Raw genomic sequence first — 26231 nt, forward strand, 5'->3', positions numbered from 1 at the left:
ATCGTTTCTGATTTTTCTTACCACAGTCGGGATCAGAGCTACTGGGGGGAACGCGTAAGCCAGTCTGAAGTTCCACTGGATGTGCAATGAGTCCACTGCCCATGGGTTTTCCCTTGGGTTTAGAGAGCAGAACCTTTCTGTTTGCCTGTTGTGCTTGTTTGCAAAGAGGTCTATCACCGGTTCCCCCCAAAGCTGAATTAACTTTTGAAAAATGGATCGGTTTAGTGCCCATTCTCCTTGCCTCAGGGTATTGCGACTCAGGAAATCTGCCTCTATGTTTTCTGCCCCTTTTATGTGTAGGGCTGTCACGGAGTGTAGGTGATCCTCTGCCCTGCTCAGAATGTTTGTTGCTGCTTCCATTAAGGAGTGTGATCTTGTCCCTCCTTGGTGGTTGATGTATGCCACTGCTACCTTGTTGTCTGACATGATGCGTACATCTTGACCCTGGAGTAGCGGAATGAAGTGGTTTAGGGCCTTGCCCACTGCCCACAGTTCTCTCAGGTTGGAGGATGCCTTCCTTTCTTGAGGTGTCCAGGAACCCTGACCTATGAGGCCCCTTAGGTGTGCCCCCCACCCCGAGGAGCTTGCATCTGTTAAAATTATATCTGTCGCCTGTCTGTCCCATGGTATTCCTAAGGTCAGATTTGTCTCGTTCAACCACCAGTTGAGAGAGTCTCTGGTTTTTAAGGAAAGCTCCAGCTTTCCTTCCAAACGCCCTCTTAGCGATCTTTGTGCTCTTAGTATCTCCCTCTGGAGTTGCCGGGTGTGAAACTGAGCCCACCTGACCGCCGGAATACAGGATGTTAGGGTACCTAGCAGGGACATTGCTTTTCTTAATGTCATACATGGTTGGTTTCGGCCCGCCAAGGCCAGATTTTGCACCTTCTCTATCTTGGACTCTGGGAGCAGACACTCTTCCCTTTCTGAGTCCAGTATAAATCCTAGGAAGGTCTGTTTCTTTAGGGGTTGTAATTTTGATTTTTTGAAATTGACTATCCACCCTAACTCTTGCAAGGTGTTGATCACCTGAGTCAGCTGTGCTGTACAGTGGTCCTCTGAACTGCCCACTATAAGAAAATCGTCCAGGTATGGTATTATGACCGTATCGTGAATCCGGAGAAAGGCTGTCACTTCCGCTATGACCTTGGTGAAGACCCTCGGGGCTATGGATATGCCAAACGGAAGAGCCCTGAACTGAAAGTGCCTTAGTGTGCCCTGAATATAAAGCGCTACCCTCAGGTATTTCTGGTAATCTGGATGGATAGGGATGTGGTAATACGCATCCTTTAAATCGACTACGGCCATGAAGCAATCTTGATGTAGCAGCTTCACTGCCGTAGTTACTGATTCCATCTTGAAGGTCGGGTTCTTTATCCATAGATTGAGGCGTCTGAGATTTATGATTGTCCTGAATGACTGATCCGGTTTTTTTATTAGGAAAAGGGGCGAATAAAACCCCTTTCCTTCCTGTAAGCGTGGCACCTCGGACAGTACCCGCTTGTCTATCAGGCTCAGGATTTCTGTTTCTAAGGCCAGTTGTTCTTCGGTCATCTTCCTGATAGGTGTGATGACGACCACGGATTTTGGCTGACGAATAAAGGGGATTTTCAGGCCTTCTTTTAGGATGCTCAGAATCCAGGTGTTGGAGGAGATCTTTTCCCAGGCCTGGAAAAAGAGTGCCAATCTCGCTCCTACTGGAATACTGGCGTCACTGTGGTGACTTTTTGGAGGTGGAGGTGCCTCCACCAAACATAAACCCTGATTCTTTCTTCTTTTTATCCTCCCATCTTCTCCTGTCAGCGGGAGGACGTCCTCTATTGAATCTTCCCCTCCGAAAGGGCTGTCTCCTCTGATCCATAGGGAATCTGGGGAAGCCTTTTTTCTTATCGCCTGCTTTCTCCAGAATATCGTCCAAGTTTTTGCCGAACAGGAATCGGCCATCGCAGGGGAGAGAGCACAATTTGGCCTTGGACTGAAGGTCACCCGGACAGCCTTTAAGCCATAACGCGCGTCTAGCAGCATTTGATAGTGACGCTGCTCTGGCTGTTAATCGCATAGAGTCCGCCGAGGTATCTGCCAGAAAAGCCGCTGCCCCGTGCAAGAGATACATGTCTGATAAGATCTTCTCTCTTGGGACCCTTGACGCCAGCTTCTCTTCTAACTGCTGCAGCCAGATCATGAGGGAGCGTGCCGTGCAGGTGCCCGCTATCGCCGGCTTAAGACCTCCTGCTGTTGCTTCCCATGCGTGCCTCAAATATGAGTCCGCTTTTTTGTCTAGCGGGTCTCTAAGAACCCCTGCGTCTTCCAAGGGCAGGGCCGACCTTTTGGAAGACCTGGACACCGCTGCATCTATTTTTGGGACTTTGTCCCATATTTCCGTATCCTTGTATTCAAAGGGGTATCGCCTCTTAGAAGCGGATGGAAGGGCCCCCGATTTTTCAGGCTTTTTCCACTCCTTCTCAATAAGCGCCTGGATTTTCGCGTTTACTGGAAAGGTTCGTTTTTTCCTCTCCTGAAGCCCCCCAAACATGACGTCCTCTAGGGTTTTGGCCGCCCTTTCTTCCTGTAGGCCCATTGTGGTTCTAATGGCCTTTAGGAGGGCATCTGTATCTTCTACAGGGAAACATGGCTTACCCCCTGTGTCACTATCTGAGGAGGATGATTTTTCCGCCTGAGATGATACTGATGCGGAATCTGAGGGGGAACTAGGGAAATCCTTCCTGCTTTTTTTCCCTTTTTTCAATAAGGACTTAATTGAGCCTTCCATTTCTGACCTGAGGGCAGATATTAGATTGGCTGCGAAACTAGGCGCTTCCTCCGCCATAGTTCGCTGAATGCACGAAGCACAGAGATCTTTTTGCCAGTCTCTTGCTAGGGGAGATTTACATATAGCACAATCCCTATTGTTCTTCTTGCTTCCTGCTTTTCTGGGCCTTTCCTACAGGGTGAAGCATACAATAGAAAACCCCCTATTAATATACTGCTGACATTCACGAAGATCACTCACCACCCGTAATCAAGGGTACCGGATTTGGAGGCTGCGTCGGAGCACCTGACCCGCGCTCTTTGGACCTTGAGGAGTGCCCCGACCTGCGGCTGGGGCGACTGCTGCTTGAATGGCTTCCATGCTTTCTGCCAGAGGGCTGTGAGGGAGGCAGGGACGCTGAACGTTCCTGCTCGGACTCCATCTTGCACCGCCGATCTACCGCTGTCTTCCCCTTTTAATTTGCATGCCTCCGCCTGGTGAGCGTCTTCCTCCCCTCCCCCCTGCGACCGCCGGCCCAGCGCTTCAGAAAGCCGGCCGGCGTCGCACCCGGCGCCATTACACCGTCGCCTTCTGCTGACGTCAGCCGGCGCACCCAGCATTCCAAGCGCCGCTGACGTCAGCGGCCGGAAGACGCCAGCGTCTCTCCCCTGCCACGGGGATCGAGATGCGGCGTGCGCGAGGGGAGGGCGGCGCGGTGGGGGCTTCCCGGAGCCACCGGGATCCCATCCACGCCCGCACGAACCCGGAGCCCCAGGGACCCCGGGGACTGCGCTTCCAGGACCCGACGGCCGGCGCTACAGGTAAGCTACCTGTTCTTCCCGCGCCGGGACGGGCCTGGGTCTTCTTTCTCTTCGCCCATGACAGGCACCGCCACAGTGGGATTCCTTCCAGGACAGGAACCCAACTGAAGCGGGGGAGAGGTGCCGCCCCTTATGTCTCAGTAGGTTCCTGTCCTGGCGGGGCGGATCCCTCTCTCATGTGGTGCTGTCATGGGTGAAGGGAAAAGTGTATTTTTACCACCGAAGTGTCGCTAAATTCTGAACAGGCAGCTATAGCTGGCAGACTCTAAGGCCGCTATTTGGTCGTGAATTGCCATGGCAAATATCAAGACCACATGATCATGATCTCAGGGCACCCATGGGGTTAAAGAGGAACCCCCCCAAACTCTGTTAACCACTTACATGATGTAGTAACTATTGACAGAAGCATATAAGGGGTTAAACACATATGAACGGTGCAAACACTGATCATGGCTGATGCAGCAAGTTGGCAGCTATAGTGTACAGCCGTCAGCTGCTGGATACTATTCTCTTAAATATCAGGTTAGTACAAAGACGTATTGGCGAGCATTAAGAGGTTAAAAAAGTTGCTAAGATTTTGCGCAAATGTTCTCCATTTTCCTTTTGTAGTTATTTTACGTACATCCAAATTTTTTGCTAAGATTTTGCGCCATCTGTACGATGCTGACTTTAGCAGCCCTGTATTCATTTCATATAAATAAATACTTTTTGAATATACTACCTGAGCCTCTATAATGCTCAGCAGTGCTTATAGCACCCCCCTTTTTATTTTACGTACATTTTTAAACTATGTAATTTACGGTATACTCTTCCCCCCCCCCCCCCCCCCCCCAGGGAGGTCCCTTTGCTCTGCTGTACTGCACTGGTTGCTGCCAGAGCTGCTGATGAAGGAGCAGGATGTGCAGGAAGTGGATGGTATAACCCCGGATGGGAAGGAGTTCTGTATCCGTGTTCAAGAGGTTAGTCATTCTGTGTAAATTTGGTATGTGAAATATCAAAAATGTACAGTGGATATATGCTTAGCCTCATAAATAATATGACGCCATTATGCTCCAGTTGAAAGACCCGCTCCCAGTCCATGCATTGCTGTCCAAGATTGGACTAATTTGCTCAGATGTCTGCATTAGCTCTTGCACCCGCATTATAGACCATCATATTAGGGCTTCACCTACTTTAAGACAACAGATTTTAATCTCTCATTTCTACACCCAAATACAGCTTAGATGTAAACCTTTTTATATATTGCTTTTTTTCCCTTCAGGCATCTGTGTTAGAGCTAATGTCAGGGGGATCCATCCAAGTTGTCGAAGTGCAAATACTAAGCTCTTATATACATGTTGTGGCTGCTCTACATCTGGCAGTCATCAGCCGCGTCAAGGTAACAATGCTACAATTTTCACATGTAGTTATTTGGTATCAAGTAAGAGTCTTACAGATTCCGTGCAGCATTCCAGATTACTCATAGATCCGTGTTTCAGGCCCAAATACTGTTTGATAGAAACCTGTTGCAGGGATCCATTAATGTTTTGACCAATGGATATGCTAGATCCTCTGGAATCTCATTACATTCCAGAAAAACCGCTGCCTGGAAAAGAGAGAGAGAGATCCCGCAGAAAAGTCGGGCCTGCACAGTTGAAAATAGCGGACCGTCAACAATAAAAAAAAGTTGCAGAGTCCGTCTCATCCGCCCGGGAGACGCTAAAATATTGGCGGATCCGTCAAACAACGGGTGTGACGGACGACCGTCAGTCAAAATCCGCCACTAATGTAAGTCTATGGGGGAAAACAACATCCGCCCCTTTTTTGGCGGATCCGTTTTTCCAGAAGTTGGCAGATTTTGACTGACGCCAAAAAACTGATGTGTGAAACAGGCCTTACAGGGACAGGAAAGCACACGAGAGGTTAAAAGGTCCCACCCCGCCCCCTCTTCCCTCAGTGTTTTTCCTGTCCCTGCATGGAGGGACGCATGAGAGACAGCGCAGCTTACTGGAGGGCTCGGGGATCATGCGGCTGGGCCAATATCCTTCCCCCTGTCAAGCGGCCCATGGCCGAAACTCCCCAGTGGGGAGTCCCTCTGCCCCAAACACCAGTGAGTGGATGGGCTCCTGGGTTAAGCCGCTCCTCCCGGGGGAGGCTCTCGGCTCGGATGCTGGACCGCGGGCCTTGCTTTCGAAAGCGGCGGCGGGGAGGAGACGTCGGTCTTCCGGTGGCATCAGAGGCTTCCAAGCCATGGAACGCGGAAGTAGGACGAGACGGGCAGCAAACCAGCTTCTCGGGTCTCGCGGGGAAAGGAAGTCACTTTTCCGGTGACGTCATGGGCCCGGACTAAGTCAGTGGCGTGCGTTCCAGGAGTGGAACGCGGGGGAAAAGTGCGAGACAGGCAGCAGACGGATTCCTGGAGCTCGCAGCATACAGAAGGGTCAGCGTTATGGAGGCAGACATCGTGGAGGATGGATGGGTAAGTACGCTATGCGCAGAGCACCCTCACCACTGCCAGCCCGCAGTGCTCACTTAGTCCTCTACACCCATCCCGTGCCAGAGCACTTAGCCTGACTATTCCCCATCTTGTACCATTCAGGATAAAGGAACCCCAGCTGCACCCCTGCCCACGGCCTAAAAGTCCGGCAAAGCTTCCGCAAAGTCCAACAGATGCCCCGTATGTTACGTGAAGCTTGCTGATACCCATGGCAAAACCCTCTGCGGGCCCTGCACATCCAGGGTCATAAGGGAAGAACAGCCACCGCTGCTCTCCGATATGAGATCTCTGATACTGGAGGAAGTATAAGCCTTTACATTCAATCTCTCACGTTAGCAACCCCCCATTCCAGGTCCGTGCCACAAGAGGCCTAGGTGGGAGACGGAACAAAGGGAGGTGGAACAGGGCTCAGACGTGGAGGAAGAGGGCGAACTTCCATTAGAAAGCCAGGAATGGGGCTGGAAATATCTATTCCAAGCCGAGAACACAGATGAGCTAGTACAGGCCGTAAGAAATACGATGCAGACAGGACCTAATGTTTGGGGGCCTTACGTCACAGAAGCAGACGGTATTTCCTATAAGTGAACACATTCGTGCCATGGTACTAGAAGAATGGAAGGATGCGGAGCGTTGGCTAGTACTGTCCCGGGACTTTAAGAGTCGCCTACCCTTTGATCCAGAGGAAGTCAAGTTGTGGGAAGAGATGCCTAAGATTGATGTCCCAGTGGCCAAGGTCACCAAAAAGACTTCCATCCCATTCGAGGACTCATCAAGCCTACGAGATGCGATGGACAGAAAGGCGGACATTCTCCTGAAATAGGCTTGGCAATCATCCGCAGCCCTAATCAGGACAAACATAGCGGCCACCTCGGTGGCCAGGTTTGCAGTGCCTTGCGAAAGTATTCAGCCCCCTGGAACTTTTCAACCATTTCCAACACATCATGCTTCAAACATAGTTACCAAATGTAAATTTTTGGTGAAGAATCAACAAAAAGTGGAACACAATTGTGAATTCGAACGAAATTTATTGGTTATTTTAAATTTTTGTGGAAATTCAAAAACTGAAAAGTGGGGCATGCAATATTATTCAGCCCCTTTAACTTAATACTTTGTTGCGCCACCTTTTGCTGCGATTACAGCTGCAAGTCATTTGGGGTATGTGTCTATCAGTTTTGTACATCGAGAGACTGAAATTCTTGCCCATTCTTCCTTGGCAAACAGCTCAAGCTCAATGAGGTTTGATGGAGATCGTTTGTAAACAGCAGTTTTCAGCTCTTTCCACAGATTCTCGATTGAATTCAGGTCAGGACTTTGACTTGACCATTCTAACACCTGGTTACGTTTATTTGTAAACCATTCCATTGTAGATTTTGCTTTATGTTTGGGATCATTGTCTTGTTGGAAGACAAATCTCCATCCCAGTCTCAGGTCTCTTGCAGACTCCAGCAGGTTTTCTTCAAGAATGGTCCTGTATTTGGCTCCATCCATCTTCCCATCAATTTTAGCCATCTTCCCTGTCCCTGCTGAAGAAAAGCAGGCCCAAACCATGATGCTGCCACCGCCATGTTTGACAGTGGGGATGGTGTGTTCAGGGTAATGAGCTGTGTTGCCTTTACGCCAAACATATATCGTTTGGCATTGTTGCCAAAAAGTTCGATTTTGGTTTCATCTGAACAGTGCACCTTCTTCCACATGTTTGGTGTGTCTCCTAGGTGGCTTGTTGCAAACTTTAAAGTTTAAATGACACTTTTTATGGATATCTTTGAGAAATGGCTTTCTTCTTGCCACTCTTCCACGAAGGCCAGATTTGTGACGTGTACGACTGATTGTTGTCCTATGGACAGGCTGTCCCACCTCAGCTGTAGATCTCTGTAGTTCATCCAGAGTGATCATGGGCATCTGCATCTGAGTTTTCTCCTTGTTTGAGATGACAGTTTAGAGGGACGGCCGTGGCTTGGTAGATTTGCAGTGGTATGATACTCCTTCCATTTCAATATGATCGCTTGCACAGTGCTCCTTGGGATGTTTAAAATTTTGGAAATCATTTTGTATCCAAATCCAGCTTTAAAATTCTCCACAACAGTATCACGGACCTGCCTGTTGTGTTCCTTGGTCATCATAGAATCGTAGAGTTGGAAGGGACCTCCTGGGCCATCTGGTCCAACCCCCTGCTCAAAGCAGGATTCGCTAAATCATCCCAGTCAGATGTCTGTCCAGCCTCTGTTTGAAGACTTCCATTGAAGGAGAACTCACCACTTCTCGTGGCAGCCTGTTCCACTCATTGATCTCTCTAACTGTCAAAAAGTTTTTTCTAATATCTAATCTGTGTCTCCTCCCATTCAGTTTCATCCCATTGCTTCTAGTCTTTCCTTGTGCAAATGAGAATAAAGATGATCCTTCTACAATGTGACAGCCCTTTAGATATTTGTAGACAGCTATTAAGTGTCCTCTCAGTCTTCTCTTTTGCAAACTAAACATTCCCAAATCCTGCAACCTTTCCTCATAAGACAGGGTTTGCAGACCGGTCACCATTCTGGTCGCTCTTTTCTGAACTTGCTCCAGTTTGTTGATGTCTTTTTTAAAATGTGGTGCCCAACACTGGACACAATATTCCAGATGAGGTCTGACAAAAGAGTAGAGGGAAATAATGACTTCACGTGATCTAGACTGTATGCTTCTGTTAATACATCCTAGAATTGCATTTGCCTTTTTTGCTGCTGCATCACACTGTTGACTCATTCAGTCTGTTATCTATTAGTATACCCAAGTCTTTTTCACATGTGCTGTCACTTAGCCCTATTCCTCCCATTCTATATATGCTTTTTTCATTTTTATTGCCCAGATGTAGTACTTTGCATTTCTCCCTGTTAAAAACCATTCTGTTAGTTGCTGCCCACTTCTCCAGTTTATTTAAATCTTTTTGAATCCTTTCTCTTCTCTAGTATTAGCTATCCCTCCTAGCTTTGTGTCATCAGCAAATTTAATCAGTTTACCCTCAATTCCTTCATCTAAATCATTGATAAAGATGTTGAACAATACAGGGCCCAGGACAGAGCCCTGTGGTACCCCACTTGAGACATTCTTCCAACTGGATGTGCAGCCATTTACGACCACTCTTTGGGTCCGATCACTAAGCCAGTTATGAATCCACCTAACAGTTGCCTTGTCCATTCCATACTTAGTCATTCTTTCAATAAGGATTGTATGAGAGACTTTGTCAAATGCTTTGCTGAAGTCAAGATAAACTATATCTACAGCATTTCCTTGATCCACCCAATCAGTGATACCGTCATAGAAGGAAATTAAGTTAGTCTGACATGACTTATTAGTTACAAACCCATGCTGACTCTGTTTAATCACTTCATTCTTATCCAGGTATTGACATACATGTTGTTTAATAATTTGTTCAAAGATCTTTCCTGGTATAGAAGTCAGACTCACCGGCCTATAGTTGCCTGGATCCACCTTCTTCCCCTTTTTGAAGATAGGAACAACATTTGCTCTTCTCCAGTCTTCTGGCACTTCTCCTGTTCTCCAAGAATTTTCAAAGATTATGGAGAGGGGTTCAAAAATTTCTTCTGCTATCTCCTTCAGTACTCTGGGGTGTAATTCATCTGGACCTGGAGACTTGAATTCATTTAGGTTAGCTAAGTGTTTCCTCACTATCTTTCTGTTTATAGATATCCTGGATTCTTCTATTCCCTTAATAGGACAGTGAAGAACAGTTGATGTTACATTTCCTTTCTGAGAGAAAACAGATGCAAAATAGGAATTTAAAAGTTCAGCCTTCTCAACATCCTGTCTTACCATTTCATCATTTTCATCCTGTAAAAATCCTATAGCATCTTTGACTTTTCTTTTACTTTTGACATATCCCCAAAATCCTTTATTATTGCTTTTGACATCTCTTGCAAGCCTCAATTCATTTTCAGCTTTAGATAATCTGATTTGTGCCCTGCAGGTTCTGCAGACAGCATTATATTCTTCTTTAGATATGCCTCCCTCTTTCCATTTTATAAACATTTTTTTCTTCCTTTTTAGCATGTGCTTAAGTTCTGTGTTCATCCATCCTGGTTTCCTTAAATGCTTCCTATTCTTCCCTCTTTTCGGAATTGTTAACAACTGTGCTTTGAGAATTTCATTTTTCAAGATTTCCCATCCTTCCTGGACATTTTTGTCTTTTAGAATATCCAGCCATTGGATCCCTCCAATTCTCTTTCTGAATCCCTTAAAATCTGCCTTTCTGAAATCTAACGTTGACGTCTGAGTCTTCACAGGTCTTCCGCCTCTAGTTATCCAAAATTCTAAAATAGCATGGTCGCTACCTCCTAGGGTCCCAGCCATTTTTACCTCCTCAACCATTTCTTCCCTGTTTATAAGGATTAGATCCAAGGTAGCAGTTCCCCCTTGTTTTCTCCCTTACCTTTTGGAAGATAAAGTTGTCAGCAAGAGAGGATAAGAATTTCCTTGACCTGTTAGTTTTGCCTGAGAGAGATTCCCAACAAATGTCTGGATAGTTGAAATCTCCCATGACAACTATGTCATATTTTTTGGAGAACTTGGCGATTTGATGCATAAAGAGTTCATCCATATCTTCAGCTTGCACAGGCGGCCTGTAGTAAATGCCTACCATGGTGTCCTTTCCATTGTTCTGTCCTTGTATTCTTACCCAAACAGTTTCCACAGAACTCCCAGTCTCTGAAGCTTCAATGTCTGTGCAGATATACGCGTTTCTAACATACAATGCGACACCCCCTCCTCGTTTATCAAGTCTGTTTCTTGCAAATAAGTTGTATCCTTCTAGTCTTGTATTCCAATCATGTGTATTGTCCCACCAAGTTTCAGTGATTCCAATGACATCATATTTCTTTTCCTGTGTTAGTAGTTCCAATTCTCCTTGTTTGTTGCCCATGCTTTGTGCATTAGTATAGAAACATTTTAGTTTGTGATTGGTTTCTCTTTCTCCAATATTTTTATTAATTAGATTCTTTTGTCTTTGTTCTTCCTTTCCACTTCTAATAGCAGAGTTCTCAATAGCACTTGTCAGGTGTATTGCTTTTTCTGGTCTTTTGCTTCCCTTCCCATGTTCTAGTTTAAAGCTCTCCTTACAAGTGTAGCAAGGCGACTTCCAAATACATGCTTTCCAGTCTTCGTAAGGTGCACCCCATCTCTAGCAAGTAGTCCATCATATAAGTAGTTCACTCCGTGATCCAGAAATCCAAATCGTTGCTGACGGCACCATCGACGTAGCCAGTTGTTCACCTGCAGAATCTTATTCCACCTCCTTGTTCCATGGCCATCCACTGGGAGGATGGAAGAGAAGACCACCTGCGCTCCCAGTTCTTTCACTTTCTTGCCTAAGTCTTCAAAGTCTCTGCAGATGGTTTCCAGGTCGTTTCTTGCGGTGTCATTTGTCCCCACATGTAGTAGCAGGAATGGGTAGTCATCTGTAGGTCTGAAGAGTCCTGATATCCTGTCAGACACATCTTTAATTTTTGCACCTGGAAGACAGCACATTTCTCTTGAAGTTATATCCGGTCTGCAGATAGCGGCCTCTGTTCCTCTCAACAGGGAATCCCCCATGACCACCACTCTCCGTTTCTTCTTCACAACATTTTTCTTTCTCCATCCAGGAGGACTCTGAAGGCGTACAAGGTTGCTGTTTGTTGGCAAAGTCTTATCCTGATGTATTTCTTCATCATTTTCCTGCGTGAGAGCCTGGTACTGGTTCCTGAGCAGTATGGGTGCTGACTGCCTCCTGATCCTCCTGCTTCTCTGGGTCACATGTCTCCATTCCTCTGTTTCTTCAGGTGCACTTCGAATTTCTTCTCTTTCTGTAACATGAAGAGATAATTCTGCTCTGTCCAAGAACTCTTCACCTTCCTTAATGATCTTCAACGTAGCTAACCTCTCTTCGAGATTTTGCAACTTTTCCTCCAACAGGGACACAAGCTTGCATTTGTGGCATGTGAAGTTTGGCTTTTCCACTGGTAAGTCTGTGAACATGTAGCAAGAAATGCAGCTCACCAAATGGCTCCTGGCCTCTTCCATATTGAGATTTCTTAAAAACGATGAAAGATGATGCTCTCTGTGCTTCAATCAGAACCCTGAGACTATCACAGAGCAGGTGCATTTATATGGAGACTTGATTACACACAGGTGGATTATAGTTATCATCATTAGTCAATTAGGACAACATTGGATTCGTCAGATCCACTATGAACTTCTGGAGTGAGTTTGCTGCACTGAAAGTAAAGGGGCCGAATAATATTGCACTCCCCACTTTTCAGTTTTTGCATTTCCCCAGAAAATTAAAATAACCAATAAATTTCATTCAACTTCACAATTGTGTTCCACTTGTTGATTCTTCACCAAAAATTTACATTTGGTATCTTTATGTGGGAAAAGGTTGAAAAGTTCCAGGGGGCCGAATACTTTCGCAAGGCACTGTATGTTCCTATGGATGGGTCAATTGGAAGAACACCTATCCAATAAGACCCCTAGGGCAGATATCCTTTCTTCCCTTCCCCTCATAAAATCTGCCACGGCTTTCTTGGCCGATACATCGGCCAAATCTTTAAGGTTTGACGCCAGAAACAGCTCTCTGTCTAATGCAACCCGTAGAGCTGTCTGGCTGAAATCTTGGTCAGTGGGATAATGCCTCTAAGACCAAGCTGTGCTCCATCCCCTTCTCAGGGCTTAGAGTGTTTGGGCCAGCGTTAGATAACATTCTTGAGCTGGCGTCTGATAGAAAGAAGGGGTTCCCCGAGGACAGGCCTTGGAGGACCCAGTCCTTTCGGAGAGGGTTTTCCACCCGGAGACAATCTGACTACAGAGGTCAGGGAAAGTCTAGTAGAGGAGCTTACAGGAGTTCCTATAGCCTGAGTGGAAAGAGCAAGGGTCCCTATTTGGATCAGGCTCTAAGTCCACGAGACAGTGATGTCATTTGTATCGGGGGGAGGCTCCGACACTTCATGGGAAACTGGGGCCAGAATACCCAAATCCAGTGGGTCCTCAGAACCATAGCAAAAGGATACTGCATAGAGCTCACCTCTCCCCTTCCCCCAAAGATGCATCTCTCTTTCCATAGTGACAGCAGACTCCGCCATGTTGACAGATCTGGAGGATCTGGTCAGCTCGGCGGTCATAGTCCCCGTTCCCCCAGCAGAAGTAGGCAGGGGCCCACTACTTCTCCCTGTTCTCCATCACAAAACCTTCAGGAGAGGCCCGAACAATCATAAATCTAAAGCCTTTAAACTCCTGGGTCAGGTACAAGAGGTTCAGGATGTAGTCGAGATACGGTCAGCAGTCCATCTCATAGACAAGGACTGAGTGATGTGCAATCTCGACCTGAAGAGTGCCTATTACAAGGTCGCGGTCCATCCAGCATCCCAGGAACTGTTAAGATTCGCAGTAGAGCTGCCGAACCAAACCTGCCAGTTCCGGTGCCTCCCCTTTGGTCTGGCCTCAGCTCCTCGAATATTCACAAAGCTGATATCAGAGGTAGTGGCATACCTAAGGGGCCAAAGAATCGTGATCCTACCGTACCTAGACCACATTCTCTTGGTAGCAAGATCGGCGGAAGTGCTGGCCCAACACAGAGACCAGACAATCTCAGTGATGGAATTTCTCGGCTGGTCCATAAACAGGCAGAAGTCGGACCTAATACCAGAATCCAGGAAGGTCTTCCTAGGGGTACTTCTAGACTCCAGTCGCAGAATATCCTTCTTACCAAAAGAGAAACAGGAGACAGTGCTGGGCAGAGTCTGAGAACTACTGAAGCATCGCGCCACCATAAGGTCTGCTATGAAGGTACTAGGCCTGATGACGGCTTGCATCCCCTGCGTCAGGTGGGCACAGTTCCACTCAAGACCCTTACAGAGAGAAATCCTGTCAATATGGGACCGTCGTCAGGCCTCACTAGACAGGACAATGCGGCTGTAAGAAGGTCACTCCTCTGGTGGACTCAGGTCAGGAACCTGCAGGTGGGTGTACAATGGACTACTTCTTACATGGTAGTCACCATGGATGCCAGCACGTGGGGTTGGGGAGCCCAACTAGAAGGAAGAATTCTCCAAGGCAGATGGTCGGAGGACATCAGCGGCAGATCCGCCAACTACAGAGAGCTGTACGCAATATGGGAGACCCTATGACGAAACCGGACGAAGCTGAAGAACCAACACGTCAGGATATTGTCAGACAGTGTAACAACGGTCTTGTTCCTGAGGCATCAGGGAGGTCCCAGACATCGGGCACTACAGGACCAGGCAGGAAGAATATTATCCTGGGCAGAGAACACAGTCCTCTCCATAACTGCAGTACACCTCGAAGGTTCCCAGAACGTTGTAGCAGCCTACCTGAGCCAGACAGAGGATCTGCCCAACCGAGTGGGAGCTGAACCAGGAGATATTCCAGTACCTGTGTCGTCGCTGGGGGACCCCCCCCGGATAGACCTGTTCGCAACCAGAAAGAACTCGAAGGTACCCAGATTCTACTTTCTGAACCCTTCGGACGTGCCAGAAGGGGTCGAAGTTCTGAGTCAGAGATGGTACGAACCCCTCTCATACGCCTTTCCACCGTTGGCACTCATCCCAGCTGTTCTCAGGAAGAGCGGGCAAGGGTGATCATGATCGTCCATACTGGCCAAAGAGAAACTGGTTCCCTCTGCTAGGGACCTTGGTAGTAGAAAATCCGATTGAGCTTCCCCTGAGGAGAAACATTATCCACCAGGGTCCAGTCTATCACCAGAATCCAGGAAGACGCCACCTTTCAGCCTGGATCCTGAGAAGGACATCCTGAAGTCTAAGGGCTTGTATGATCAGGTCAAAGCTACTGTCCAGGCCAGCAGGAAGCAGGTAACATCAGCAATTTATCTCAAAATCTGGAAGAGGTTCTGCTTGGAAGATGGCAGGTCCAACTTCGTAGCAGGTGACCCTAAAATGCCTTAGGTCCTAGACTTCCTTCAGGTGGGGTTCAATAAGAGCCTTAGGGCCCAGCATCTTAAAGGTCCAAATTTCAGCCCTGAGCACTTACTTTGACTATCCCCTGGCGTCACATCCATGGATAGTATGATTTGTAAGAGCAATCCAAAGACTGCGCCCTACAATCAGCCATTTCACCCCTCCCTGGGACCTAAACCTGGTCCTCAGGTCTCTTTACAGGGAACCCTATGTCCCTAGGGAAGACATGCCCATCTCGACCCGCACTAGGAAAACCGCATTCCCCGTGGCTATTACCACAGTTAAGAGGGTAGGCGAGATTAATGCCCTGTGCACTATAGACCCGTATCTCCAGATCAGGGAAGATCGTATAGTCTTAAGGCTAGACCCCACATTCAAATCCAAGGTAGCCTCCGGCCAGAGCCTAAATCAAGAGATCGTGTTACCTTCCTTTTGCGAGAACCCTTCCAATAAAAATGAGCAGGCCCTCCACTCTCTGGACGTTAGACATGCAGTTATCGACTACCTAGTGGCCACTCGTAGCTGGCGTATAGACCCTAACTTGTTCATCCTTTTTGGGGCAAAAAAAACAAAGGGGGAAAAAAAGCCTCTACAGCATCCATCGCAAGATGGATTACCACGGTAATTTCCAATGCCTATCAAGCTGATGGCGTTTGCCCTCCAGAAGGTTTAAAGGCCCACTCTACCAGGGCTTTATCAGCTTCTTGGGCTGAGAGAGCAGGCGCCACGGTAGAGCAGATCTGCAGGGCTGCAACCTGGGCCAGGGTTGACACGTTTTGTAGACCCTATCTGGCCAGCAGACCACTTTCGGTAGAAAGGTTCTCCAAGCAGTAATCCCACCCTGAGGAGGTACTTTGGTATTCTCCAGGGTGCTGTCAGGAGGGACGTCCTGGAAAATAGGTATTAGACCTACCGGTAATTATGTTTCCAGGAGTCCATCCTGACAGCAAGGTTAGTTCCCCACCCGTTCATGATATGTAATATGCTGTAATATGATATCGTCAATAAGTGTTATTTGCATTATCCATGATGTGTGGTACTTGTTAAAAACACTAACCGGTAGGTCTAATACCTATTATTTTTTTTATTTTTATTTTTTAAACCCTTGAAAAACTATGGCAAAAATACATTCTATTTTTTTTTTTTTTTTTTTATCAAATTTTGGTCGTGAATGACTGCATTGGCTTGTCCAGGAGCTGCTTACTATTTACTTGCATTGGTCTGGACCATAAATCGAGCAAGACTATCTTGTGCTGTTATTTTTCTAAACTGACGTTTATGTGAAAAATACCCCATGTGTACTAGTACATAGATTAATATTAGTCCATATGCAGTCCTTTGTGCTCACAAGGATTGAATATATGCCCATGTGAACGTAGCCATAGACCACATGCATGTGTGCTGCACTTCTGCATGCGACTGAAAGCCTCCCCTGCTTGCTGTGTTATTGCAAACTCATGCCCTTATTCTTAAGGGCCTGTCACACTAAGCGATATCGCTAGCAATATCGCTATAACGTCACTGGATTTTGTGACTTTATAGCGATATTGCTAGCGATATCTCTGTGTGATACTTACCTCTGACCGCTCACCCGTTGGTTATCGCTGATCGCGTGAGAACGTCCTGGGTCGTTTCTCGTCGTCAGCTTCTTGCTGGGGCTTCCTGCTGTGGAGAAGAGCGACGCGTGGATGCGGGCGGGAGGACGTCAGGATTGCCTCGTCTGACAGGTAAGTAGCGACCCCTGCTATGTCGCTGGTGAGATCTGCCTGTGTGGCAGCTCACTAGCGACCACTTAGCGATGCACCAGCGATCCTGACCGCGTCATATCGCTGGTCGGGATCGCTGGTGCATCACGAAGTGTGACAGTACCTTAAGTCACAGTTAGCTGTCACTGTGGGATGTACACAAGGGATGTACTGCGGGTCTCCAGCCTAAAGCTATGGTTGTTTCATTGTATTTCATAGATCTTGCTTCAACAAGATAAGCTGAACGAGGGCAGTCAGGCACCTGGATTGAATTTGGGGAAGATTCAACAGCTGTTCAATCCTCATGAGGTAAAAAAAGCTGTCATTGCTGATTTTCTGACTGCATTCACACATTGCAGATGCTGTAGGTTTTGCTGAGATTTTCCAACGAGTTGTTTTACTGAAATCACTTATTCCTCTGTATATGTGGGTGAGTAATATTCACATACAGCAGATTATTTATTACTGAGGATATTTTTTCAGCATAACCCCTTAAATATCCAAGACATACTATTAAATTAAGGAGCATGTCAGGGTGTTTTCGAGTGTTCTCAGGACCTGTGTCCACTCCTCGTAGTTCAGATGCCAGCTATATTACATAACTGGCATCTGGCTTTAACAGCAGTGATCACCACTACCGTTAATGCATTCTCTTGACTTTTTTTTGCTGCTGTGAATTGCTGACTGCAGCATTTAATTGCCACTATCCAGCCTGGGCATTTGTTTGTGCACCCATCGCCTTCTCCCCGTGAAGCAGTCTGCTGCAGCTCCTGTGTATACCAAGTTAATTCTCCTGGGAGGTCTAGCCACAATATACAGCAATAACAATCAAAGAATAGCAGGTTCAAATCCCCTACAAGACTAAAAGCAAAAACAGTTTTTAGAAAATAAAAAAAACAAAATTTGAATTTCCCCTTTTCCTTATTTTAAAACAAATGTAAAAAATATAAAAAAGTCTGATCTGTTAAAATATAAAATTAATTAACCCGATCGGTAAGTTCTATAAAGAGGAGATAAAAATCGAAACACCAGAATTGCTTTTTACGATCGTCACCAGCACTGCAAAAAATACAATAATAAGCGATCAAAACATAGTGTGTACCCCAAAATACAGAATGTTAAAACACCAGCTTGCCACGTAAAAAAAAAAAAGCCCTCACACAGCTCCATTAATAAAAAAAATAAAAAAGTAATGCGTTTTGGGGGAAAAGGTGGCACAGTCCAAAATTTTTTTTTCTCGTTCGCCTTATTGGGGGACACAGAGACCATGGGTGTACGCTGCTGCCACTAGGAGGCTGACACTATGCACAAAAAAAGGGTTAGCTCCTCCTCCGCAGTGTACACCCCACCGACCGGCAGGAAATTCCTCAGTTTAGCTTAGTGTCAGTAGGAGGTGGACACGGGTCTTTCATTAGACCCATATCTACCTCGATGTGCGTCGTTCCTTTTCAGGTTTCCGGAGGGATACAGTGTGAATGGTCACTACTGTACTCCCACAAGAGACTGAGTACGGCGTGTACTGCCACCCCGTATCCTCATAGCTCTCAGTGGCGGGACCACAGCTTAGCACGGGTGCGTGCCAGCGATCAGGAGAGTCCTCGCCCCCCGGCTTCCACCCACTCGCCTACCAGAGCCTGTCGGTCGGATGAGGCGCGGATACCACAAAGACGCAGACAGCGTGGGATATATCAGGCACCTTTATTGCAAACGGAGGTGAGTATGCAGTCCAAGACGCGGCCCCCTGGCGGTTTCAGGATTCTTTGGAGCGGTCGCCGAGGGAGTACTGTGGAGTCTCTGCGCCGCCCGCGCCTCCCGGCGGCCGCCGCATTCGTACGGGCCCCGGCTGTTGCGCGGGCCTTGTTCTATGCTTCTCCACCTCCTTCTTTCTTCGGCGTTCGGCAGGGGATCCAGGTGATAGGTAGAGAGGTGGCCGCGGCGACGCTGCGAGACCTCCGCGCCGCCCAGCGCTGACAGGCGGCCGTCGCCATTAATTTAGTCCCCGGCTTCATTTCGGGCCTTCTCTGACGTCGCGGCCACGCCCCCCGCTCTCTCTCTCATAGGCGGGCTTCTCTCCCGCCCGTTCTAGGACCACCCACCGCCTCTCAGAGCCTGCGGTGGGCAGCGGGCTGTACCCTCTCTGCCTCAGCAGCTAGCTCCGCCCATCTTCGTTTGAAGGCGCGCGTTTATCCTGGTTCCCTCAGGCTGCCGCCATTTTATCAGCCTGTCAGCCGGACACAGAGGGATTCCACGTTCTCCTCTGCTGGGGCCCTGCATCTTCAGACGAGCCGTGTATCAGCACCTTTGGGGACACCGCATCGTGAGTAGCTCTGCAACTGCAGACTGACACCCTTCTCTGCCTTCTGTCCCCCAACCTTCCAGCATTTCCGCAGGTTTCTTCTTTTCTCCTTCATTATCCTAACTCTAAGGCTGAGCGTGGCCGTCCGCCTGCCCCCACCCCTCTGCCTGGACTGCAGCAATCCCATTCAGCATGACTCCGTCCAGGAGCCACCTATTGCGCCACGTGAAAGCGAACCCCCCATTTCTGGGGGCCTCGTCTCTTTCACAATCTGTGGCAGGCCTCACCAGGGTGTCTCAGTCCATAGTAGCCGTCCTTGATACGTTGCCCCTGGACACTTCTGCAGGGTCCAGCAGGTCACATGAAGCTCCATCTGAGCCAGCCAGCAGAAGCCGCAAAGGCCCAGACAGGATCTCCGGCCGGGATCCCCTCCTGGCCTCACATCCCCACATAGTCCTTCCCAGCAGTCGCCCTCCCGTGCCTCCTGACCCGAGTCAGGTGAAGCGTTCTCGGATGTGTCATCCGAAGGGATCTTAGAGCTGGACGCGGACATGAAGTTTACGGTACAGAACCTCATTGCTGCGATTAACCACACCTTCGAAATCTCAGACTCCCCTGCGAAATCCTCCGAACAGGGGGTTTCGTTCAGACGGGCAGAAACACCTTCCAGGGTCTTCGCCTCCCACTCTGAGTTTGGCAAGATCCTTACCAGGGAAAGAGAAAATCCGACCAGGCGCCTTCAAAGAGGGAAGCGCCTCGGCGTGCTGTACCCGTTTTCAAAGGAGCTCACCAACAACTGGTCTGCTTCCCCCTCGGTAGACGCACCCGTGTCCAGACTGTCTAACAGCACGGTCCTCCCGATTTCAGGTGTGGCGTCACTAAAGGATTTGAATGATAGGATTATAGAATCCTTAGCAAAGCATACGAAGCGGCTGCAGCGGTGCTAAGCCCAGCCTTCGCTTCCTCTTGGGTAGCGAAGGCCATAGCCACTTGGGCAGAGGATCTCTGCAAGGGCATCCTAGGTAAGGCCCAACCAGAGCAATTGGCCGAACTGGCCAACCAGATCTCCCATGCAGGGGATTATCTGCTCTCTGCCTCCTTGGATGCCGCGTCTTGCGCAGTTCAGGCGTCAAGCAGCGTTGTGGCAATCCGACGTACAATTTGGCTCAAGGCTTGGCAGGCGGATTTGAATTCAAATAAGTCTCTTACCAATCTGCCTTTTCAGGGAGCGCATCTCTTCGGATCCCAGATGGATCAGATTATTAAGGACGCCACTGGAGGCACGAGTTCCCTCCTCCCTCAGTCCAAGCCTCGCAGACCTCCGCTAAAACGTCAGTTTCGGCCCTTTCGGACATTCCACCGTTTCAATACGGCAGACAACTTCTCTAACCAACAGAGAACGCAGGCACGCCAGGATAGAAAAAGGCGTCTTTCAGACCCACTCCCTCCTGGCGATCTCACTCCTCCCAGGGCAGATCCTCCAGATCCAGATCTGGACAGTCCACATCAGCATGACTATCAACGAACCCCCGAGAGTCCTTCCCAATTGGGAGGTCGACGTGTTTTCTTCAGAGACGGCTGGCTTGCCTCAGTAGAGGACGCTTGGGTCAGGGAGGTGGTATCATCAGGATACAAGATAGAGTTCATTTCTCGTCCCCGGGATCGTTTCTTCGAGTCCCAACCTCCAAAAGATCCTGCCTTAGTTCCGGGGTTCTTGGTGTCCATCGCCTCTCTCCTCACTTCCGGAGTGATCGTGCCCGTCCCCGATTCAGAACGGTTCACAGGGTTTTACTCAAACCTGTTTGTGGTACCGAAAAAAGGCGGTACAGTTCGCCCCATCTTGGACCTCAAGTTACTCAACAAGACAGTCCGACTGCGTCATTTCCGAATGGAGTCTCTGGTCGGTAATCGCTTCCATGGAGACGCAGGAGTTCATGTGTTAAATAGACATTCAAGATGCCTATCTACATGTTCCCATATTCTCCGGCCATCAGAAATTCCTGCGATTCGCCAGGAACATTACCAATTCGTTGCACTGCCGTTCGATCTCGCCACCGCACCCAGAGTATTTACGAAGATCATGGCAGTGTTGATGGCCTTGTTGAGAATCAAAGGTCTCGTTCTTTTTCCGTACCTCGACGTCATTCTGATCGAAGCTCCATCCTTTCATCAAGCTCGCCAAAGTCTTACCATAGTCCTCGACACACTGTCCAATTTTGGGTGGCTCATCAACAAAAGGAAGTCCTGCCTTTTTCCGACACAACGTCTTGTGTTTCTGGGTCTATAGTTCGGCACTCCTCTATCGAAGGTTTTCTCCCACAAGAAAAGATTTGCTCCCTGCAGCGGGATGTGCGAGCGCTGCATATCTTACGACTTCCATCTCTCCGGACAACCATGAAAGTCCTGGGAAAGATGGTGGCAGCGACAGAGGCGGTTCCCTTTGCCCAATTTCACTCCAGACCCCTCCAACACTCCATACTGTCTCGGTGGAACAGGTCTGTTCTTTCCCTGGACCGCCCATTTCGTCTTTCATACCGGGTCAAGCAGTCCCTCAATTGGTGGCTGATGTCTCCTCTCATCTCCCTAGGACGGTCATTCCTTCCCATTCACTGGCAGATTGTGACAACGGATGCCAGCCTCCTCGGCCGGGGGCAGTGTTACGCAGTCACACTGTTCAGGGTCGATGGTCGATTCAGGAGTCAGCTCTGCCGATCAACGTCCTCGAGATACGAGCGATTTATCTGTCTCTTGTTCACTGGGAGAGGCTTCCCAAGGGCCTGCCTATCCGGATTCAGACAGACAATGCCACAACGGTGGCATATGTCAACCGCCAGGGGGGGGACACGGAGTGTCTCAGCCTTGGCAGAAGTGTCCAAGATTCTTCATTGGGCAGAGCTTTCAGTCCCGGCAATATCCGCGGTGCACATTCCCCCGGCGTGGACAACTGGGCCGCCGATTTTCTCAGCCGCGAGGGTCTCGTGGCGGGAGAGTGGTCCCTACGTCCGGAGGTATTTCTTCAGCTTTGCCGTCGTTGGGGAACCCCGGACGTAGACCTGCTAGCTTCTCGCCTCAACAGGAAAGTCCCACAGTTTGTATCCAGGACTCGAGATCTTCTCGCAGTGGGCGCCAGCGCTGTGGCCATTCCTTGGTCGCAGTTCAAGCTCCCCTACCTATTCCCTCCTCTGCCTCTTCTTCCCAGGCTGTTGAAGAAAATCAAGGTGGAAAGAATTCCAGTCACTCATCGCCCCGAATTGGCCCAGAAGGGCTTGGTTCACGCAAATCGTCAGCCTTCTCGCGGACGCCCCCTGGAAGCTTCCAGACAGGGCAGATCTGCTGTCTCAAGGTCCGATTTGCCACTCCAATTCTCGGCCACTCAATTTAACGGCGTGGCTGTTGAAACTGAGGTTTTGAAATGATCAGGCTTTTCGGATCGAGTTATTCATACTATGATCCGGGCCAGAAAGCCATCGTCTTCCAAAGTTTATTACCGTACCTGGAAGGCCTATTTCACATTCACATTCTGCCCATGCATTTTTCGCTCCCTTCTGTCCTGGCGTTTCTTCAGGCAGGGCTTGATGCAGGCCTTGCCCTCAGCCCTTTAAAAGGTCAAGTTTCGGCGCTGTCCATTTTATTTCAGATGACGTTGGCCTCCCGTCCTCAGGTCAAAACCTTCCTTCAAGGAGTGGCTCCTACGGCTCCTCCGTACCGAGCGCCCGTAGATCCTTGGGATCTTAATCTGGTTCTTGAGGCTCTGCAAGGTCCTCCCTTTGAACCTCTCAGGGAACTTTTCCCCTATCCCTCCTTTCATGGAAAGTAGCCTTCCTAGTGGCCATCACCTCCATCCGGCGCGTGTCGGAATTGGCGGCCCTCTCTTGCCGCTCTCCTTTCTTGGTACTCCTCTAGGACAAGGTAGTTCTGCGGCCTCCGCCCGCTTCCCTTCTTAAAGTGCTGTCCACTTTCCACCTGAATGAGGATACTGTTCTCCCGTCCTATTGTCCGGGTCCAGCTCGTCCTCGGGACCTCTCCTTGAACAAGCTGGACTTGGTCAGGGCGATGAAGGTCTACCTAGCTAGGACGACTTCTTTGCGGAAGACAGACTCTCTCTTCATCCTTCCAGATGGGGTACAGAGAGGTCAGCCGGCCTCCAAAGCTACTATTGCTCGCTGGATCAGATCGGCAATTTTGGAGGCCTACCGGGTCAAACATCGATTGACCCCTCCGGGAATTAGAGCTCACTCTACCCGGGCAGTGGGTACCTCCTGGACGGTGCGCCACAGAGCTTCCGCGCTGCAGCTTGCAAAGCTGCAACCTGGTCATCGGTTCACACATTTGTGAAATTCTACAAGGTCCACACCTACGCTTCGGCGGATGCCAGCCTAGGTAGAAGGATTCTGCAGGCAGCGGTGGTGAGTCCGCAGGCCTGATGGAAGTTTGCTTTCCCGCCCCAGGGACTGCTTTGGGATGTCCCATGGTCTCTGTGTCCCCCAATAAGGCAAACGAGAAAACAGTATTTTTGGGTTGCTTACCGTAAAATCTGTTTCTCGGAGCCTTCATTGGGGGACACAGCACCCTCCCATGTTCTGCAACTCCTGTTCTTATGTTTGTTGGTTATTTACAGTTGAGTTGTCTGTTCTGTTTTTCAATCTATTCTGTTACTTCTCCTACTGCTTTCTCACTAACTGAGGAATTTCCTGCCGGTCGGTGGGGTGTACACTGCGGAGGAGGAGCTAACCCTTTTTTTGTGCATAGTGTCAGCCTCCTAGTGGCAGCAGCGTACACCCATGGTCTCTGTTTCCCCCAATGAAGGCTCCGAGAAACAGATTTTACGGTAAGCAACCCAAAAATCCTGTTTTTTATATACAAAGTTCCGAATTTTTGTTAAGCCACTAAAATAGTAGAAATACATTATATGTTTGGTATCACTGTAATTATATTGGCTCAGTGAATCATGTTGTCACATCATTTTTACTTCACATTTAACACCATAACAATAAAACCCCAAAACAATGTCTCTTGTTGTTCATACTCAGCCATTGCTAAAGGAAGTGAAGAACCTGAGAGATCGCCTGGGTGCGACTGAAGATGTCCTCTCCAGTGCAGCTGCCCAGAGACTCCTCCACATCTACAGAGACTTGCGTGATCCAGGCCTGCTCTTCATATGAGTCTGAATGTAATCTTCGCACTGTCGTCAGAGAGACATGTCAGGACCACATACGACATTGAGGTTAGATGAGAATTCCAGTGATCGTTTTCTGACACGATGTAGATATAAATATGACAACGTTATTAAAGGACTCTCTCAAGCTTCTCATCAATGAAACAAGCCGGGCCTCATCCTCGGTCGTTTTTGTAGCAGGAAATCACAACACAACACAAATCAATGATATGGAAAATAATTTCCTGCCACCTTCTGCTTCTCTCGCCTTCTTACTACTTGTACTAATAAATGATTGTCCTTTTTGACTTCTATATACATGATCTCTGCGTCTCGTTGGCATCTGCATATTGTGTCACATACAAAGGGGGATTTACTGAGACTGTAGTAAATGTATGCCTCTTAATTATTTTGGTGCAACAGAAACTAACTGGCACAGATTTTCACTAAAATTTACACCAATTTCTATTGTGATTTATAGTAAATTTGGTTGGTTCGTGATTTACCCCATCCTCTATAGCTAAGATTAAGCTACTTTTTGAAAAGTCGAGAGAGGTGTAAAATGAAAAAGCTACAATCTGGGTATGCACCAAAATTTGCAAAAAATAAAGCAAGAACTATAAATAAATCCATGCATCTTGAGAAAAAACAGCAAGTAAAAATAGAAAAAAAATGAGGTGGGGAAAAATAAGTTAAATCACATAATCTCAAAGGCTGTACGGTAATATTCCATATGTTAGGTTCTGTACAAAGGACAGCAGGACGTATTTCTTCCTTATATGAAATTCTTTATAGTAACATATTGGAGAAATACCCAATGTATATCAAGGAGGAGTGGGAGGAAGATTTGGATCCTATGGAGGAAGAACCGTGGTAAGATATACACAGCTTTCATTTAGTGAGGCTCATTGTGTTTGTATATACAATCATGGCTTAAAGTGTTTACACTTAATTCTTTCAGTAAAAGAAGTATTTCTCCGAGAAAATTATTGCAAATACACATGTTTTGTTATACGCTTGTTTGTCTCCTTTTTGAGTATTTTCAACAACACAAAAAAACGGGAAAAAAAACGGAAAATTGGACATAATTTCACATAAGCCCCAAAATGGGTCAAATACAATTGTTAGCACCCTTGCCTTAATATTTGGTTGCACACCCTTTGGAATAAATAACTGCAATCAATCGCTTTCTATAACCATTAACAAGTTCCTTATTATCTCTCAACTAGAATTTTGGACCACTCCTCTTTTGCAAACTGCTTCAGGTCTCTCATATTTGAAAGGTGCTTTCTCCCAACAGCAATTTTAAGATCTTTCCACAGGTGATCAATGGGAATTGGAGCCGGAACTCTCCAGCACTTTGTTTCCATCCATTTCTGGGTGCTTCTTGAAGTATGTTTGGGGTCATTGTCCTGCTGTGGAAGACCCATGACCTAGAACGCTAACCCAGCTTTCTGATATTGGGCACTACATTGCGACTCAAAATATTTTGGTAACCTTCAGATTTCCTGGGTTCAAATCCCACCAAGGACAATATCTGCAAGAAGTTTGTATGTTCTCCCGTATTTGTGTGGGTTTCTTTCGGGTTCTCCGGTTTCCTCCCACATGCCAAATGCATACTTCTAGGGAATCTTGATTGTGACCCAGAATGGAGGACAGTGCCAACGATGTCTGTAAAGCTCTGTGGAATTAATGGGCGCTATATAAGTGAATAGAATAAATAAATTTCATGATACCTTCCAAACAATCAAGGCACCCAGTGCCAGAGGTAGCAAAACAACCACAAAACATCTTTGAATGTCCAACATACTGTTTTTTTTTTTCTTTGTAGGCCTCATTCCATTTTCGGAAAACTGGAATGATGTGCTTTACCAGAAAGCTCTATCTTGGTCTAATCTGTCCACAAGACACTTTCCCAGAAGGATTTTGCCTTACATACATTTTGGCAAGCTGCAGTCTTGCTTTTTTGTGTTTCTTTGTCAGCAGTGGAATCCTCCTGTGTCTCCTGCCTTAGCGTTTCATTTAATTCAAA

At 47.8% G+C, this 26231-nt stretch overlaps 1 protein-coding gene across 2 annotated transcripts in view; it reads left to right on the forward strand.

Moving 5' to 3' along the window:
* The window catches only part of FAAP100 (FA core complex associated protein 100), a 73818-nt gene extending 49305 nt beyond the window's left edge, over positions 1-24513 (forward strand). For both annotated transcript variants that reach the window (XM_073560545.1, XM_073560553.1), the window contains exons 7-10: positions 4402-4526; positions 4829-4945; positions 16968-17057; positions 24075-24513. In XM_073560545.1, coding sequence (XP_073416646.1) covers positions 4402-4526; positions 4829-4945; positions 16968-17057; positions 24075-24206 — 464 coding nt within the window. In that variant the 3' untranslated portion in view covers positions 24207-24513. The remainder of the gene's footprint in view (positions 1-4401; positions 4527-4828; positions 4946-16967; positions 17058-24074) is intronic.
* The last annotated feature ends 1718 nt before the right edge of the window (positions 24514-26231 follow it).

This window comes from Dendrobates tinctorius, unplaced genomic scaffold (genome assembly GCF_039654945.1).
Source record: "Dendrobates tinctorius isolate UK_male_01 unplaced genomic scaffold, ASM3965494v1 ptg000014l, whole genome shotgun sequence".
Lineage (NCBI taxonomy): Eukaryota > Metazoa > Chordata > Amphibia > Anura > Dendrobatidae > Dendrobates > Dendrobates tinctorius.